This window comes from Topomyia yanbarensis, chromosome 3 (assembly GCF_030247195.1).
Source record: "Topomyia yanbarensis strain Yona2022 chromosome 3, ASM3024719v1, whole genome shotgun sequence".
Lineage (NCBI taxonomy): Eukaryota > Metazoa > Arthropoda > Insecta > Diptera > Culicidae > Topomyia > Topomyia yanbarensis.
In genome coordinates this window covers 189,282,256-189,303,087 of record NC_080672.1, presented here as the reverse complement: position 1 = coordinate 189,303,087, position 20,832 = coordinate 189,282,256, and the positions used below count along the sequence as shown (strand labels likewise).

The 20,832-nt window shown below is 37.8% G+C and overlaps 1 protein-coding gene across 8 annotated transcripts in view; it reads left to right on the top strand.

Moving 5' to 3' along the window:
- LOC131691084 (ubiquitin-like modifier-activating enzyme atg7) overlaps positions 1–20,832 on the top strand; it is a 429,670-nt gene that overhangs the window by 51,879 nt on the left and 356,959 nt on the right. For 7 of the 8 annotated variants that reach the window (XM_058977278.1, XM_058977279.1, XM_058977284.1 and 4 more), the window contains one exon: positions 2,623–2,679. The exons of the other annotated variant lie outside the window; for it this stretch is intronic. In XM_058977278.1, coding sequence (XP_058833261.1) covers positions 2,623–2,679 — 57 coding nt within the window. The remainder of the gene's footprint in view (positions 1–2,622; positions 2,680–20,832) is intronic. 8 annotated transcript variants of the gene reach the window in all.

Below are 20,832 nucleotides of genomic sequence, written 5' to 3'. Positions count from 1 at the left end.
AGAATAAAAGAAACTGTTACTATAATTGTTGCTGTAGTAATCTGCTGAGATCAGTGAGTAGCAGCAGCAACAAGTGGTGTTCCAGCCAAATACGATGATTATAAAATTATTGACGATTCGCATAGGACAGAACATTCATAATGTGGAACATTTCCTGAAGGTGTAAATGGAAGTTAGCCTTCCGGAAGCCGCCTTTATCGAGTTCTACCATGTCAGGCATTTACCACTCAACAAATAGGCCCAGACGAAACCATTCATTTCGAACAACTTAAAACACATGGTTGTGTGTGACAATGCTATAAATATGATCCTCCCATATACGGACGATGAGAAAATCAATGTTCCGCTACAAGATCAGATACCGCTTACTCGCAGATTAATGTCACTTTTGGGAGAAATGGGCAATTATTGAGGGCGAGAAGCAAAGACGAAATCAGATATTCGCGAAAATAAAGGCAGCAACTACGATGATGACACGTAAATGCTCAATAGCGAGATAGAAGTGAACATCCCCCCTCCCAAAACATAGTTGGTGAGGAAAAAAATATTTCCTCGCCTCGTAAACAGGTTTCCACGTGCAATGGCTAACCGCTTGCGCGAGATCTGCCGGACAACCATTTAAACTCGTTATATTATTTCTATTGTTTACATAAGGAAATATATAAAAGACCCACGACCCCGCTTGTTATTTTTAAATGATAAGTTTTTGAATTGCACAAATTTTGAATTTCTGTATTAGGTAAGTGCACTGTGCTACACAAAAAAATATTTCAATTTGTCTGAGAACTATTCATCCGAGAAGGCAGTTTTTGTTTCACGTCATTTTAACGGTGACCGGAGCTGGTTGGCCGAAGGGGCAGGTTGACCGAGTGCCTTTTATGAAAAGGCTACTATGCGCAGTAGCGACATCTATAGTGGTTTTTGTGGTGTATTAGGTTACCAATGTACCGACGTAATTTCAAGTGTTTTGGTGCTGTCGTTTGTACAGGAGCACGTTTATTCTTTTTTCGGCGCTGGTGAGTAAATTTCTGTTTCTGAAAAATAATATGTGTAACGCGAATCAATTTACATCCGATTTACAATAACTTTGTACTGCTGGAAAGGGTATTCAAAACCCAACAAAATGGTATAACGGTTACCAGTGTAACCTTATATTTGTTTGTGTAAATCGTGATTGTTCACCAAAATATACATTGTGGTAGGTTGGCCGAGTTCTGTGCGGGGCAGGTTGGCCGAGTTGTAAATTTAGTGTATAGTAATGGGCACTTTGATATTTGTGAAATGCCAACCTTTTTCAAAGCAAAATTTGATATTATGCTAATATTGATGATTATAAGGAAAAATATACACGAGAAATAAGTAAAAAAAATAATTTAATATGATTACCAAATAGAAATAAGAGATTAGAATCACTAAAAGTCGGAAATTGTTTATAAAGTTTATATAAGTTGATTCCGAAATTTTATGAATTAAATGCCAAGCTGCTTTCAGAGTCTGGCGTGGGGCCCTACAATCCTGAAATTTTTCCTCCTGAGGAGTTTCTGACATGATTTGTCACAGATCGACCCAACCCCGAGCAAAACTCGTCCATTGGCATAGAATCTGCTGCAGATGTAAGCCTCTCTAAAGACGTCAGACCTCTTCCCAAGGCGAGTGCACGATCTGATTCGAAGAAGTGGCAAGGTCGTAAACGCCGATTGACTCAAATTTTAACCGATTCCCCAATAAAAGCTGTATTGGAGGAGCAGTAAAATAAAATCAAACGTAACCGCTGGTGGAGGAAAAAATCAGCGATAGCTGGTAAAAAGTTCACTAAAGCTGCCAAAACTATGTTCAAAAAGGTTAAAAAGTAAAGAGTGGATTTTATTTATACGAAAAAACTATGTTTTTTTGAATTAAAAGTTTTCCACTGATACATTTGACGTGTTTAACTTATTTTACCAAACTCGGCCAACCTACCCCAGCCATGGGCTTGATTGGCCGATTTTTCTTTCCGCATTTGTTTGCTAATAACTTTTTCCCTGATTTTTTTCATGAATGTAAGAAATTACATATGTGCTTATTTTTATTGACGCTTCATTTCACTATTACGAGGAATTCGTTCCGTACTAATAAACTGTTATCCGTAAATCCGTGATATCTGCAACAAACGTGTAAAAGAAATTTCTTTTAAAAGTGGACGGGTCAAAAAGTGGTAAAACAATAGGCAATCACGAAGAGCGACTAAAATGTTGGGACTGATTGAATCTATAAGCCAATAAATTGGGATGAGTGTTTCGATTTCATGTCTTCAGTATGTGACAGTCTTGCGTTCTGTTTTTGCTCGTCATGGAATAAAATGAGAAAGATAATCATAAATAAGAGAGAAAAGAGAGGAAAAAAAAATCAACCAATCGAAATCGATTCAAGATCACTCTTCGATCTTTTCTATTCACTCAACACGAGTGCTTTCGGAATTGCGCTCTGATCTTCTCATTTCGTCTTCGTTATCCGTGCAACTTTGATGCGTTAGGTGCAACAATTTTAATTGAAACTTTTTCCCAAATAGTTTTATTATTGAGCAGATTAGTGTCCACATATTTATTTAACGAATTGACAAGAAGTTTTGCAATTTTTTCACAGGAAACGGATAATTTGCTGTAATTTAAAAACAGATAGCTCTAAAACAAAGCAAATTCGGTAAGTGCGATGTGTTCCCTTCCATGTGTGGGAAGCAAGTGATGCTGGAATTATTAAGCTCACCTATGTTTATAGTTTCTAGTTATTTTGGTCGTGTCATCAATGTTATATTTACCATATTTTACGTAAATTAGAAGCATTCACTCATCAGTGCTGAGCAATTTTCTTTCGATTAGTGAACAAGTTCTGAGCAGTTTCGCTCAGTAGATTAAATCATTGAAATATATATATATATATATATATATATATATATATATATATATATATATATATATATATATATATATATATATATATATATATATATATATATATATATATATATATATATATATATATATATATATATATATATATATATATATATATATATATATATATATATATATATATATATATATATATATATATATATATATATATATATATATATATATATATATATATATATATATATATATATATATATATATATATATATATATATATATATATATATATATATATATATATATATATATATATATATATATTACATTGTCCAAAATCCCATGAATTCCGAAATAAAACCTTCAATTATTCAAATATAATATTTACTTAATCTAGGTAGTCTTCTCAAGTTCCAACGGTTTTGCAAGATTGCTGAAAGTCAATAGAGCTAAGGTTCTTATTCTTGCTTTGTAGTGAAATCAATAGTTTTTTGCACTCACTTCACATTTTGACTTTTACTGTAGTTTCAGGGATCTAGGAAAATCAGTCTACAATATTTTTAATTCGTAAGTCCAATTATATAAAAAGTGCCTAAAAAGAATCTACTTAAATAGATAAATAGATAGTTATTCTCAGTTGCCTGATAATATTTCCGAAGATAGTTTTTAACCCATTCCCCAAGAGAGTCAAATGAAACAACATGTGTTTTTCTAAGGATTGTTATGATTACGACATGTTCAGTATCATTTAAATTGAAAATTTCATAAAGTTGAGCTAACGCAAACTTCGGATGAAGTCACAGAACTAGTAATAGTAGCAAGATGCCTGATCATGAAAATAGGAGTTGAACCTATTTTCCGCATCTACAAATCCCTTGCCTTATCAGAAGATTTGAAGCAAATTTCGACATTCACTTTGTTCGGACATTCTTTGCAACGGTAAACTTGGATTTCACACTGATATATTCCTATCCATGGAGAGAACCTTGAGGTTGGTTTCGTTCTCCTGATTAGTAAATGCGTGTAAAGTTTCGTGAGACGGGCTTTTGGATATTTTTCTACTCATTCCAATTTAGCGTCTTCTACATCTTGTAAACGTGTAGTCTAGAATGCGTAGTATTTTCAAGCCGCCCTAAATACTTTGAACTCTTGAATATTCATTTTTGTAACTAGAGAAATTTCTAACTTGGATTTTTTTCGCTAAGAACTTTTCATAATTACGTTCAGTTTCCAGTAAATATCTCAAATCATCAGAATTAATACATTTATGCAATAATTTTAAGCCCCTCCCGAAACAAAATCCTAGCTACGGGCCTGGGTGGGTATTTACAGATACATAAAAATAGAAGCTGAAAAGTTGGTAGGAGTGACAACCATCTTCCTAGGGATATCAGTGGTTTAACAGACATCGCTGGAGAAACGCAGGTCTGTAAAAAGGTATGTATCAAAGGTCGCAAGAGTAATCCAAACGCCTCTCGCTTAGCTTCTCAGTAATTATTATTGTACAGTCTTCTTTAAACCATCCAAGATTGGTTCTGCTACTTTGTGGATTTTGGATCTGAGACGGAGGCTACGATAAAAGAAGCGTGCTAAAATATACTATCCACTTATTACATTTAAATTAAACAAATGCTTAACCGTCGAACAATTTGAGCTTTTTCAAAGGCAACTTCTGTTCACTGGAACAAACCTATTAATTCCTCGTCCGAAGATTTGGACGAAATCGAAAACACAATTAAATTTTAAGCGTCATAAATTTTCAAACATAACAACAAAGCAAAAGCGGTGTTTCTGGTTTGACAATATTTCATCAAAGTATGCTGTCATTCTGACAGTGTACCTTTATCGGTGTACCTGGGTTATAAAATGTGTCCTCGAAAAATCGTTAAAGCATTCCGTATTAACATATTTGTATTTGATATAACCTTGAATTCAATGTAATAATGTACGTTTTATATACCAACAGAATTAGGTGTAATATCATCATTTGTATTAAATGCATGAAAATACAGAATATTATCTTGTATAGCAAAGAACTTTGAATGAAATTGAATTACTAACAAATTTGAATGCATCAACCGATTAATAGTTATGCCATCTACAAATTCTGGAAACACTTCATTTTGATTATGTTCTCCCTATCTCTAGTTGTGCGCTATAACAAAATAACTTATTAACCCTTTCATGCCCAACTTTTTTCTAGTGCTTGTATGGTTTCAAAACTATTTTCCCTAGAAAACGAAGAGATCACGAAACACGAATAGTCTATTTTCATAAAGATAGGTGCTTCCCTTACAGTGCTAGAAGCTGTTCAATTTTTACCTTCCAATGCTCAATACAATTCTCCAAGAATATTTACAATAGTCCAATTGCATGGAAAACGTAGCCAACGACAGTCTAAATTGATAAGTTTTATCAGTTTTCAATAATATTGCACCATAACGAAGATATATGAAAAAATCATTTTCCGTTGTAAACGTAAACTGTCCCTGGCAGCACTGCTCCATCGGAGTCCAATCAGACTAATTGCAATAACTTCAGTTCTAGAGTGGATCCTTGTAACTGTTACTACTCAAATAGAAGGCAATACTCATATTCATTAGCCTTACTTGTTTTTGTAAGCAAATCTTGCCTCAATCAAAAGTTATAGCTATTCAAAAACGTTGTTGTCCACAAACAACATGGGCATGAATGGGTTAATAAGTATACGAAAAACCCCGCAAACACGAAAACGAATTTTTGCCTTGGCTATTTCAACTAAAAATGGCTATTTTAACGAACTAGTTTTTAAATTGTTGCGTCATCAATTGCGAAAACATTGTTGCTTTTGGAAGCTATCAGTTTCCTGAAAAAACCCTGAAAGCAAAAATTTCAATGCAAAATCAGCCATTTTTATTGAAAAGGGCAGTTTGCTCGCTAAGATTATTTTCCAAAAGATTTGATAAAAGCGGTTTCGAAGTTGTGTTGTTTTAAACAATAATTTAGATATTAAATATGTTATTTAATCTAAGAATAATTGTGAATAACTTATTCTGCAGATAATACATTCCATCATGCGACTGAGGTCCGAATAAGAGACAGTACCAGCTTGGCATTTTTTTGTTTCGGCGCTACAACTTAAACAGCGAGATATATTAAAATGTTGTGGTAAGAAGTTCAAAAATACAGTTATATCAAACAAAAATAATGCCCAAAAATTGAAAAAAGGTGGTGAGGGTGAGTGACGTGAATAAATTATGAACATGTTTGGGTCAATTTCATTACCACTATCACTATTTTTGTTCTGTGAATTTGAAGCTCATCGGGAAAAAAAACAAAACAAACTGCAATTTTGTTTACACTGAAAAAAATTCTAAGGTGGAATTAAAATTATCATACGATGAACAAAATAATTACTCGTTTTCTGCAACTTAGCATTTTCGTGCATTGTAAATAGTTCGTTTCGTCTAATTCACGAACATCAAAAACGGCATCTTGAAAAGTTGAGTAGTTTTACATATTTTATGTACGGGTTATTCCACGTCAAATTTACAACCACAACTTTAATTCCTACCAAAAATTCATCTTGCATTTTAGCACAAAAACATTGACATCTATTTTTTGTATTGGCTGAACACGATAGATTTTTTGAAGTTACGAGCTTTTGAATTTTATGAATTGGACCATTTTTCAACCACTGATAACTCGGAAACTCTTCGTTGTGCGGAAAAATTTATTAATAATAAAAAGTGCATTTTCGAATGAGCTCACCAATAAAAATCTGATAGTTTTTTTGTTATTTATGTTATGAATTCTGCAAATGTTAGAAACATATTGAAAAACAAGCTTGAACCAATAAGTTTTTTGTTCTATGGAAACATTTACAATCATATTGAGAACCTTATTAATTTACGAGATATTTCAATTATAGCTCGCCCATAACGTGGCGTTTAATGTAAAATTGCTCTTTTTAATGTTATAATTGTAATTTCTCGCCAAAACATTTTGAGATCCACTGCAAAATTTTTACACCATATTTTAACATGATTTTTGTTATTTGAAGAAAAAATAAGCAAACAAATTATCCAACTTTAAAAAAAAAATCATTTGTTCCGGCAAGCTCATGCGAAAATGCAACTATTTATATTAAACATTTTTTCCATGCCTCGAATACTTTCCGAGCTATCAGCGATTGATAAATGTTTAATTTTTTTAACTGTAAAAGTTGAAAGCTCATACCTTGAAGTACATATTATATTCAGCCATAACAAAAATACTTGTCAAATATTTTTAGCTAAAGAATGCAAAATTGGAATGAACTAAAATTTTATTTGGAAATCTGACGTTGATTGGCCCGTACGATGCATAAAAGTTATCATCGATGTCTAAAATATGTTTCGTGAATGAAACAAAAAAATTCGTTCTTTTATCAATTGTTTTATATAGTAGGGGAACATGGGGAGACTTGACCAAGTTTTCAGCTAAAACTACATAAATCTCTAAAAAGGCCTTCAATCCCTCAAAAGTCATTGAGATATAATGTGCAAAGTTATTTTGCATCTTCATGATTTTTTGCAGAATTTTTAATTTAATTTTTGAAAAGTTACAAAAGTTTTTCTGAGATCGTTTTTTTTGGTCAAGTTCCCATTGCGGGGAGACTTGACCAAGGCGTGGGGAGACTTGACCAAGAGAATTTTGAAAAATCATTACAAAAAATAATGACATATAACATACTGTAATTATTTTTTTTTTTTTCATATTATCGAGATGTTTAGGTAGCACTAAAAATATATATAAGGGTTGCATTTGATAAATTTCGATTTTTCAATGCATTTCTTTTTAAAGATTAACTGTACTGCTTGCATTGTATGTTCACACATCACGAAATCAGTCCTACTATTGCTAACTTTATGTACTAATACTAAAATATGAAGACTTATGTTTGAGGTGGGATTTTTTTATTGCGTGATTAACATTAACACTAGATACCAAAGCATAATAAATATCAGAAATTTTGTATCTTTCTTCAGCTAATGGCCACTTGGTCAAGTCTCCCCATAAAATCTTGGTCAAGTCTCCCCAACATTAGTTATTGCGTTCAATATCATTCAAATTCTAGTAATAACTATTCCAATGTTCTAATTTATGTAAAATCATTTCACTACTTCACGAAGATTAAGAAGTTTGATAAAAAATTACATCATTTAATGCAAATTTATTAATCATGTAATATTTTCTGTAAGGAAAGAATTTTTCATTCCAAACTTTTAAAATTACCTTAAGGGATCGAAGCAAGTATAAAAATATTTTTGGAAAAATTTTAAGAAACGAAGAGAAGACGCCATAGCCAAAAATAGAATTTTGCGCTTGGTCAAGTCTCCCCATGTTCCCCTATAAATATTTTTGGTAAGGGTAAATTTATTTTTCGTACATAAAAGGAAAAAAAAATCGTATTTCCATATTACATCGTGTCTTTTTGGATCGATGTTTGACAACATAGATTTTATTTCAAAGTCCTCATCCCTATTGTGTACTAGAAAAATTGTTATATTTGCGAAACTTTTCCATATATATTTCGATAACAAGCAACTATAAACTAAATTAATTAAAACAATTCCTATATTTTACAAAAGTTGGTTTTATGAAACTTATTCGTAGCAGAATTAAAAATATTTTTTCTCAGTGTTTACTCTTATTTGACAGTTTGCGCTCGAACAGGCAGTCGAAATCTAGTACCGCAATCTAACAAGCTCGAACGCTTGGTCGAATGCGATACGTAATGCCGCAATTTAGTCGAAACGACTTTAAAACGTTTCGAATCGAGTCACTCGAATCGAGATGCGGAATGCCACCCCTGGCTCTTCAAATATTTGATCAAACACAGTTTGCCAAACTTTTTATTCGTGTTTGTCAAAGCGATTATTTGTCGATTTATAAAACAGTGTACTGACCAGTTTGTCAAAACTTCTAACAGCGTAACGCTACAGTTTGTCAAACTTGTTGATGGAGAAGTTCGTCAAACTTGTTGATGGCGAAGTTTGTCATACTAATAGATGGAGAAGTTTGTCAAACTTCTCGATGGAGAAGTTTGACGAACATGCTTTGCTCATTCAGGATATCAAAATACGCCGTACGTGAAACTGATTCGTTTTGACAGAATTTGTTGTCAAAACGAAAAAAAAGTTAAGGTTTAAAATTCGACGCTATTTTGATATTTTTGGCATTTGTTTAGAAATGGCAGAGCTTTGGGTTTTCCTCGGGTAAAATTCCGTGCGAAATCCCGTGACTCGTTTCCTAAACTTTAAACTTGGTGTAACAGAGAATATTGATTGGTGTTTGTTTTGATTTAAGTACAATCTGCATATTATGCTTCAAATGAGGGCAAAAAAGATGGGTGGGTAATGTCAGAGACATAACCGGAGTGAAGTAGAATACACTTTAGAATGGTTATACAAATGCTACAATTTTGACTATCTTCTGATAGGTTGTATTAAAAGCAGATGTTTCGTTATTTCTAATGGAAATACCGAAATATCGATACACGTACATAGAAATCTAAAATATTCGAACATATTTATCTATATAGTAATCCTAAAAAGAGCATTTAATGAATGTTATTGTAAATTGAAACATTACACGAAACTGTTAACAAATCACACAAATGATAACTTTTTATTTCGTGCCATTCTACGACATGCCGACGATATTGTTTACAAGGGGCTCATTTACTATTCAACGCTCTTGGCAAGCCACGGCCCTGAAAAGGGCCTTTTGTTTGGGCAGTATTCGGAATTTAGTTGGAGCTAGTATTTTGTGCCATCTGAGACGGCGTACTTGGTGAACTTTTCTGACAGCTACAAACGGACGGCCGCTTCTTCTTGTATCCTTTACAATGGAAACATTTAGATCGACGTATATGGTACGACGATACAAACAAACTGATATTGAGCAGCAGCATGCTAAGTTTTTATACCTGACTACAGCACAATGTAAGCTCGTCCTTTTTGTGTTGTCCTCAATATGTGTTCTTCGTAGCTCCTCCTCTTCGTTGGTCGATACACAAGCAAATTGTGTTGAACGCGTCGGAGTGCCGTTTACTTAGTAGCTGTAATAGAATACCTTGCTGTTAAAGTGTTGAAATTGGAAGGAAATGCTGCCCGTGACAACAAAAAGACGAATGATCCCACGTCTTCAACAGCTGGCGAATCGTAACATCGAAAAGTTGAACAAACAAGTAACCGTTGCTCAAGGTGGTGTGTTGCAAAACATCCAATCAGTAGTGCTACCCAAGAAGACCGAAAAGATAAAGCATAAATCGAACGCTGAAACTCGCAAATGAAATGCATATTTCTGTAAAAACTGTCCTTTTTCAGGATGATCACACATTTTTGATTATGAACAAAACTGAAATTGCAAATCTGAATTGGCCAATCGACGAACTGCATTTCTATCGTGCAAATTTACCCGCCAAAAAACCATTTCCCGACAGGAAACTCTGTGCTGGAACAGCAATTTCTTTGCGATTTTGTCGTCTTTTACACATACATAGTTTATTTGGAGTATTTTTGGAATTATCAAGTTGTCAATTTGCAACTTTCTTTGAAAATATTGTTGAACTTTTATAAATGAAACCACGAAAACGAGCGTTTGACCGTCGTCCTACTACCAGCTTCAGAGAAGCAGCAGATCAGCATTTTTCGCTACATGGCCCGTACCAAACAGACCGCTCGTAAGTCCACCAGAAGAAAGCCTCCCCGCAAGCAGTAAGCAACGAAGGTCGTGTAAAAGTGCCCCAGTCACGGTTGGCGTTAAGAAGCCTCATCGCTACCGAACAGAAACTGTCGCCCTGCGAAAAATTCACAGATATCAGAAATCGAGCGGGCCTAAATTGTGACCCAAAATAAACCACAAACCAACAAGTTCTTTTCAGGACCAGCCAATTATATTCCAGTGAGATATAAATGAAATTTTCGTTTTCCATTGCCTTACAACCTCCCTCCCCCTTTTCTCACGGCTTGAAGTACTATCAATCTTGATTATGCTGTGCAGCGGGGGCACTAGTTTCCATTATAGTGGGAAATTTAGGTTTGCGCGTTTTTCTCAAAAGTTTTTTGGCTGTGCTGTTTTCAAGGAAGTTGTAGTTGAATTCAAAACAAAATAGTTTACTTCTATTGTCAGAGGTGGACCTTCCAACGAAAACTAGTCTGGCTCGCTTGGAATCGAATTGTGCGGACCAACCACTACTTTCACAAAATCCTTTATTTTCAGTAATTGTACATTCTACAGAATTAGTCACAGCTATTTCCAATCAGCGCAAAAATCGAAGGTTTTCATTCAGTACAACAGCAGATTTTCACGTTTAAAAAACAGGCAGCATTCTGGCCGAAAATTTAGAAACGGAGTACCTATATCGAAACGCTAGAAAACGTTCGATTTTTGTAAATTGAATCATTACACTAAACTGTCTACAAATCACAAATAACTTTTGATTTTGTGGCTCACTTACCATCCAACGCTCTTGACAAGCCACTTTCTGAAGCTTGTAATAACAAAACTTCAATTTCATTCTTTGTCGATAAATTGATCACCCTGAAAAAGGCCTTTTGTTTGGGTTTGCTCCTTTTTGACGGCTCTGCGTGAGATATGCCTGCAAATTGCGCATTTTTTATTCGCTGATTTCGAAGGATTTTCTAAAAATCCTTGTTTTGGTTTATTTATAGTAGTCGCACTAATTCCGAAATTTAATACGAAATACGTGCACGAATTTCCGATCAGATAGAATTTCCGATAGATTGCGATTTCAATCAGTAGAACGGAAAATATTCGCATCTCAAACCTGGGAAAATTTCTCAACTGAAATTTTTGAAACGGGACCCCATATTGAAACGTTACAAGTATTCTACTTCAAAAAGTTATAAATCCAAAAAGCAAAATATGTGATTCATATAAAGATAAATAAAATTCGAAAATGCACTCGGTAGGGTGGGTGCTCTTATAGTTGAGGTGTACCAATAGTTGCAGTAGTGGGTTATACGCCTAACTATGGTACCAACCATCAACAAATATTTTTTAATCGATTCATCGCACTAACTTTATGCGACATTGAAACTATTACCCTTAAAATTTGCTCAAAAAACTATTGAAAAAATTTCATTTCTTTGATTTTTGAGCTCCCTTGCACCTATAGTTGATCTAATGTACCTATAGTTGCAAGTCCCATAAGAAATCAATGGGATTTGCAACAATAGGAACCGAAATTAGCGATTGCACCACTATTGATACATGTGTTCCTATAGTGGTACAACCGGTTTTGAATACATAAATTGGTTAATAAACCGTCTTTATATTTTTTCTATGAAGTAGGGATAGCAAAAGTTTTCCTTAAGTATGCGACTACAGTCGTGATTCGCTTGTTGGGCCACAGCCTTGTCCAACTAACGAATTTGATTCGCTGGTTGGACCTACTGACAAATGTCAAAAACTCTCCAAAGGAGATGTTGGCTGTGTAAATACATCTGTTCACATCTCTAAATATTGTCAGATTGATTGTCAAAGTAAATTTGACATGAGATTTTGGCGTTCAGATGCTTTTTATTTGGACAATGGTTCAACTAGCGGAGGTCCAACTAAAAAGCAGTCCTGTTAAAAAGTGTCCAACCAGCGAATCACGACTGTATTGGTACATCCACCCTAGAGGTAAGTATATTGAAAATGTCCACTGAATTTAATGAAATATCCACTTTGCTAATTCCGCTTTTTCATGTAGAACAAATGAACATTTTTAATTCCAATGAAATAATGGAAACAAGCTGCTGTGATTACTATATCAGCGTTGCTCGTACTACAAGACCATTAAACCAGACGAGTTGGCAAATATCCGATGCTGTACGGATGAGCAAACCATTTTCAAAAATATATGGTAAACCATGGCCTGGGAGCCAACAACAGCAATTTTAGAGCAGATATCAATGGTGTCGTTACAATATGCAAAAAAAACTGGTTATTCTCACCTGATACCATAATCACGGGGGCGTTTTTTAGCTTTCCACTTTCAGTTTCGTATAACAATTTCGACCTGGCAGATTAATTGTCAGGAGTCTGACTTCCAGGCGCTCCTAGACAAATTGACAACATTAGTATTTTCACAATCGTTTCGACGAAGAAAGGGGTGTTATACCTGATGATTGGCGACAACAACCACAGGAATCTAGCTCTTTTTTCATATCCAAAAAGAATCGGGCTATATCTGCGATAAAGCTAAAAAAATCCGAATTTGGGATAATTTTGGTTTTACCTTTTTCTTATATTTTTTGACTAAATTATTGAATTTAATATTGTTTGTTTTTTAATATCAAATACAGTCGTGATTCGCTGGTTGGACACTTTTTAACTGGACTGCTTTTAGTTGGACCTCCGCTAGTTGGACCATTGTCCAACTAAAAAGCATCTGAACGCCAAAATCTCATGTCAAATTTACTTTGACAATCAATCTGACAATATTTGGAGATGTGAACAGATGTATTTACACAGCCAACATCTCCTTTGGAGAGTTTTTGACATTTGTCAGTAGGTCCAACTAGCGAATCAAATTCGTTAGTTGGACAAGGCTGTGGCCCAACCAGCGAATCACGTCTGTATATGCTTCTTTCCTTAATCCCTGGGCAGGCATTTCCGAACAAGAGGGTGGTATACTGATTCGCTCGGTGGACGATTGACTTGACATTGGGTGCGATTTATTTGTGGATGGTTGCCAGAAATTGAGGCGACGAAAAATAAAAGTGGCTAGAATAAAGCGTGCCTCGTTAAATCAGGCTCAAATCACGGCTTGGAAATAGAATTCTCTCGAACGGATCGGATTTGATCGATTTGATTGAGAATTCTCTCGAACGGATCGGATAGGAGTTTTTATTTTCAGGAATGTGGATGACAATTTCTTATGAAGCGAAGTTAACAAGTTAATGCTTTTCTTCAATTTACTATTAACCAAGAGAATGAGATCCCCCTAGTAATTTTCCTTAAACGTCTATAAAAATATTTTCTTTGGGTAGTCATTTACAAATCTTTGAACAAAACATACATACACTATGACGAACAGCATTATTGTGACTATAATATTCAATGCATGTATACAAAACTGTAGTATCTACATATTCAGTCAAAGAGCATTAATACTACTTTTTGCTTTAAAAATATTAAAATAACAAGTTTTGGAATGGTTAATAATCAAACAAGATAGTTGATGTATTGTCCCCAAAAATAAGTTAGAAAATGGACCTACAAATGCTACTATTGCAACCAATCATCATAGCCAGCCATAGGAAACTTATCTACACCAATCCTGGGACGGGGCTTGCGGATAAAAAAAGATGGGCGGGTGATGTCAGAGACATAACCGGAGTGAAGTAGAATACACTATAGGCTGTTAATGCGAATGCTACAATTTTGACTATATTCTGATAGGTTATATTAAAATCAGCCATTTCGTTATTTCTAATGGAAATACCGAAATATCGGTACACGTACAACGAAACCTAAAATATTCCAACATATTTATCCTCATATGGCAACCCTGAAAAGATAATTCAATGAGAGTGAATCAATCCATTTGGCAACAGTAGAGAATCGTATATACTTGTACCGCTATTTCGCTATTTCCATTAGAAGTACCGAAATAACTTATTTTAGTTAAACCTTTCGGAAATTAGTAAAAATTTCAGTACTCGTATTAACAACTTAAAATGTATGCTACTTCATTTCGGTAATGTTGTTGACATTACCTACCCATCATTCTAATCTAAAACAGAACAATTGTTTTGAAAACCTAATAATTGCATAACCTAAGACGATTTAAAGCTACGCTTTTGTTAAATCTCAACAGAAAATAAAATTACGTGTTAGTCCAACGAGCTTTCTGTCCCGTTGTTGTTGTGAATCATTAAAATTTTGAACATTTTTGAAAGCGTTATGATTGCGATTACAAAGGGAATGTTGGTTGAATATTTATTAAATTATCCCAATTAATGTTCTATAGCTAAACTATGATCATATTTCCTTAGGAGACGCGTTTTATCCCATGTTTTCATAAATAATAATATGCTCGAACCTTAACCAAGTAGGTATCTTCGAGTGGAGTTTTCACAATAATGGAGCTTTTCATTTGTGTAGCCGCGATATTCGCAAACAAAATAAGTAAAAAGCACTTTGCGTCATTTAGCCGCACACAAAATAAGCCGGGTTTAACGTGGATACAATTAATCTGTTTTACGGACCGTTATTTAACTGAGTTTATAACATGATGATACGTAAAACTTTTTCTCAGTTTGCTCCGAGGACCAAATATTTTAAATTTCCCCTGGTAGTGGAAAAATGCTCTATAAACTCGTAAATAAACTTTCCGACAAATATTTCGAAATGAAAAGAAACAACCTTTTTCTTCAACATCTAATATGAAATACTGATAGCTTGAAACGTGACATCGGCTTTTATCACTTTCGCACTGATGATGGAAGGACTGCCTTCATGCAGAATAAAGCTTAGTATGCACCTCTTGCGAAATGAACTCGCGAAATATTTTTCCTTCTTCCGTGCGGAATTTTGACATTTGCTCGCGAAAACTAGTCTGTGCGTTTGCTGGTAGATGTCGCTTTTGATAACTGAAAAACGACATCAGCTGCTCTTTGTTTATTTCTTTTTCATGTTTCTGCTGTCATTTCCGAATGTTTTAAATAATATATTTTATTAATTCGTCACTGATGTGAATGTAATTGGTGACAATTGTAAAACTATTTGCCATTTGTGAAGCTCTCAGGGAAGTGACGTATGCAGCGTGAATCATGTTTCGAGGATGTTTAATCATAATACTAATTTGTGACGGTTCCGGATGTCTCCGGGCAGTTCAGTCTGACCAATTTCAGACAGCCTGTTGCTACAACGATGCAACCTACGGCAAGTCGCGCCATGCCATAAAAATATTATTCGACCAGAACAGCGAACCCCCTCACTCACAGATGCGAATATTACTTGCACTAGTACCTACAAGCACGCACTGATAAGTGAGAAGGTTCGGCTGCTGCTCAACTATCAGTCAGTTTGAAGATAACCACCGAGTGGAGCACACGCGAATATACCCGCCTGCTTTGTTACCAACAATTGTGATATCACGTTGTGGCATTAATTCTACCAGTAGAAAAGAAATTTGTTCCCTTCACGATACTTGCTGGACGGGCGCCGTTTTTCGGACTGTGGCACGTTTTTCCCGTTGGTCACAACAAAATTGGTGCCGTGACCAGGATTGATTGCTGCATGCGATCACGGACCATTTGTGCGACTACGCCGATCTGCACCGCCATCGCAAATCTACAGGACGCCAAGCCAAGGCGCCATCGCAATTCGAGGTGAACAATCGGTTGTTGAAACAGCGTTGTGTGGCATCCGCCATCGGGTTTTGCTGCTGATAAACCTCGTGGAGATCACTGCTAGCCGGATTGGATATAATTAAATACAAGGCAAATATTTCACTGAGATCAGGTTAGTAGTAGTCCAATTCCTTTCTGCTCTCCGCTGGTGCGCTCTAGATTGCGCTTTTCCGTTTTTCCGAGTTCCAACACCAACTTCCACTGTCCACGGTCCGCGACGGTTGGAGTACGGTTCCGGGTACCAATTCGGACGGAATTTGGATCAAATCGTCGGTTGGTCATCAGCATAGGGATACTAAGGCAGTCTTCTCGGTCCAACTAGCCAGGCTTGCATGCATCAAGGCCGAAATTATCTGCTGTTCCTCACACCACTGAACCAGGAGCAAGGTGTGATTCCATGGTAACGGTTCTGCATGTTCATTATCATTTGCTGCTCATTTCCTTTTCGCACTGGTGAGCATCAACCGTCAGCTACATCGCCCAGTTGTGTCGGCTACAGCATCTGACCGCCGGTGGAAGCAACTTTGATTCTTGTTGGCTGATAAAAAATTACAAGGCACATTTAGCCTTGGAAAAGAAAATCAACGCTCTGCATACGTGTATCTCTACATCGCCGGCGTACCTAAGCGTCGTTCAAAATGGCGGACGACCAGGAGAGGCGTCAGCTAGTGCTTCGACGTACGGTACTTCTTGCTTCACTTAGAAGAGCAGGAATATTTCTGGCGGAGTATCAGGAGGAACGGGACAGACTCGAGGTGGCGCTGCGGATCGAAAACCTGGACGCAATCCGGCAGGATCTTGAGGACATCCAATCGGTTCTTGAAGGCACCGAGGAAACGAATGAAGGTATAACCCTAAACACCCAAATTCGCTCTGCATTTGAAGGGCAATTTTTCAAAATAAAGGCTGGTCTGCTGTCAAAACTACCTCCGTCTATTCCTGCTGGCAGTGCTCCTCATCCTACCCCCCCTACATTTCCCTCCAGTCTTAAGGGTCTCAAACTTCCGACGATCACGTTGCCTGAATTCAACGGGGATTTCAAAGAGTGGTTGGCGTTTCACGACACGTTCCTTGCGTTGATCCATTTGAATCAGGATGTTCCGGAGATCCAGAAATTCCACTACCTCAAGTCAGCGGTAACGGGTGAAGCCGCTCAAATAATCGAGTCGTTCGCGATCAGTGCCACTAATTATTCATTAGCTTGGCAGGCATTGGTCGGAAGGTATGCGAACGAGTATCTCCTGAAGAAACGGCATCTACAGGCGATGCTGGAAATCCAATGGATAAAAAAGGAAACTACCGCTTCATTACATGGGATTGTCGACGAGTTCGAGCGGCATACCAAAATCCTGCGACAGCTTGGAGAGCCAGTGGACGGCTGGAACACAATACTGGAACATTTGCTGTGCGTTCGCATTCCTGATGATACTCTCAAGGCGTGGGAGGATCATGCATCGACAATAGAGATCGACGCATCCGTGTTCTGGAATCAATTTCGGTGAATCACGTTCAACCTCCACCGCAGTACGTCACGTCCTCTCACGTTTCGGCAACTCGCAAGTCCTCCCAGATGAAACCGTCGCCCAGTATAGCAGTCGATAGTCCAGGAAGGTGCTATGCGTGCGAACAGCGCCATCCATTAGTAAAGTGCGCAAGGTTCGAGAAGATGAATGCAACTGATCGTCTTGCCCTGATCAATGAAAATCGGTTGTGTTTGAACTGTTTTAGGAGCGATCATTTTTCAAGGCATTGTTCATCCAAATACACCTGCAGATTCTGTAAACGACGTCACCATTCCCTTCTCCATGCAGGTTTCGGAGACAGTGCAGGCCCCTCTGGCTCCAATCAGGCTTCATCCTCTACTGGCAACTTCACACGAGCGTCGACTAACGTGAGTGTAGCTTCGGCAGGTGATGAGTCATCTGCTCCCATGCTATCTGCAGCCACTTCCATCCAACCGAGAGAAATCAACTGCAGTCTGCCACTGCAAGGAACCGGGAAGAACGTGTTTATGCTCACAGCGGTCATCGATCGCTATGGTAAGGAGCATTTCGCACGTGCGCTTTTGGACTGCGCATCTCAACCAAATCTGATTACCGACAAGATGGCCCAACTGCTACGACTGAAGCGAAGCAAATCGAATGTTATCGTTCAAGGAATCGGTGAGCAATCACAAACCGCCAGAGAATTAGTTAACGTCCAGATCCGGTCACGAATGCAGGATTTTTCGATGAATGTTGAGTTTTTGATACTTCCAAAGGTAACTCCCGATATACCCGTCCACGATATCCCAGTGGACTACTGGAAGCTTCCATCAAATCTGTTCCTGGCGGATCCCCAATTCTATAAACGTACGCCAATTGACATGATCCTAGGAATCGAGCATTTCTTCTCATTCTTTACAACGGCAAACAGAATTCAACTACCTAAATCTCTTCCGATGCTTGTCGACAGTGTTTTCGGATTGCTAGTTTCCGGCTCAGCTGATAAGGTTCCTTCAGCTAAACAGAACCCACCCTATAGCATCGTTGCCGTTTCTCTATTCACGCTTGAAGAGAGCGTCGAGCAGTTTTGGAAGGTTGAAGAGCTGCAACCCCGGTCTGCCTATTCGTTGGAAGAAAGGCAATGCGAAGAATCGTTTTCATCTACCACAACGAGAACCGCAGAGGGCCGATACATAGTACGTTTACCCCGCCAGCCAAACTTCGACGAGCTGATTGGAGACTCCAGACCTATGGCACTGCGTCGTTTCCTCCTCCTGGAAAAACGACTTGCACGGAATCCTGAACTGAAGCATGAATACCATAAGTTTATGGAAGAATACCTCTCCCTTGAACACATGCAGCGTGTTCGAGAGGATGACGGACATTATTCCCAAGCATACTACCTCCCACATCACCCGGTAGTGAAGGAAGCCAGCACAACGACGAAAGTACGTGTGGTTTTCGACGCGTCGGCCAAGACCTCTACAGGCTCATCTCTCAACGAAGCTCTACTAGTAGGTCCTGTGGTGCAGGATGATGTTCTATTGACCATTCTTCGGTTCCGGACATTTCCCGTGGCGTTGGTGAGTGATATCGCCAAAATGTACCGGCAAGTTTTGCTACATCCCGACGATACACCTTACCAGAGAATTCTGTGGCGATCCGACCCGGCCGATCCAATCCAATGCTATGAGTTATTGACTGTTACTTATGGCCTGAGCCCATCATCCTTTCTCGCCACACGCACGTTGCAACAGCTGGCTAACGATGAAGGCGATTCCTATCCGCTGGCCGGACCCGCTGTTCGGCAGAGTTTCTACATAGATGACTTCATCGGAGGAGCACAGTCCATCACAGAAGCAATCCAGTTAAGGACCGAACTCAGTGAACTCCTGGCGAAAAGCGGTTTTCCACTTCGAAAAATACCAGTGCTGGCAGGTCTGTCACCCGACGAAATAGGTACCCAGTCATCAATTCAGTTTGACAAGCACGAGACGGTGAAAACACTAGGAATTTCCTGGGAACCTGAGCCTGATATCCTTCGCTTCGACTCCGAGATTCGCCAACACAAGCATGCACCAACGAAACGATCGATCCTTTCGGCAATCTCTCAACTGTTCGACCCATTGGGGTTAATATCGCCGATTGTCATCAAGGGTAAGATGCTAATGCAACGTTTGTGGCTGCTACCATGTGCTTGGGACGACAAGGTACCGAATCATATAGCGACGTTATGGGAGAAATATGCAGCACAGCTTCCAAAGGTTGCAAATTTCCACATCAGCCGTTACGCCCTACTACCAAACTCCACCATCCAGCTTCATACGTTTTCCGATGCGTCGGAATCGGCGTACGGTGCGTGTACGTATGCCAGATGTGTCGACTCCTCGGGACAGATTCGTGTTCAACTGCTTGCTTCCAAATCCCGAGTCGCACCTTTGAAGAAAATTACACTACCTCGCCTAGAACTGTGTGCTGCAGACATTGCCGCCAAATTACACTCCCGGATCGTTGAGGCGCTCCAAACTCCAATCGCTTGTTCGTATTTTTGGTCTGACTCCACCGTAACCCTGCAATGGCTGCGAGCACCTCCTAACACCTGGAAAACGTTTGTGGCGAACCGAGTGTCGAAGATACAAAGCTCTACGCATGGAGCCTTTTGGAATCACGTAGCCGGGACAGAAAACCCCGCGGACCTAATATCACGCGGCATGCACGTCGACGACTTTCTGGTCAGCAAATTGTGGAAGGGAGGCCCCAAATGGCTGTCGACTCCAAGAACGAAATGGCCGGTCTCCGATTTTCCCGATTACCCAGAAGACGGGAAGGAATGCAGAAAGCTGATTACAGCCGTCACAAGGACTCAAATAATAATTTTTATTTTTTTATTTATCAAACAACTTAGCCTAACAATTGTGCAAGTAACATCACTGTTCTCCAAGTATGCACTATTGCCTAATTACGTAGATCTTAGCTGATGGATGAGTAAAATTTAAATCCGTCGATTTTGAAACGAGTTAAGGAGATATTGGATTTAATAGTTGTAGGGAGACTATTCCAAAGATT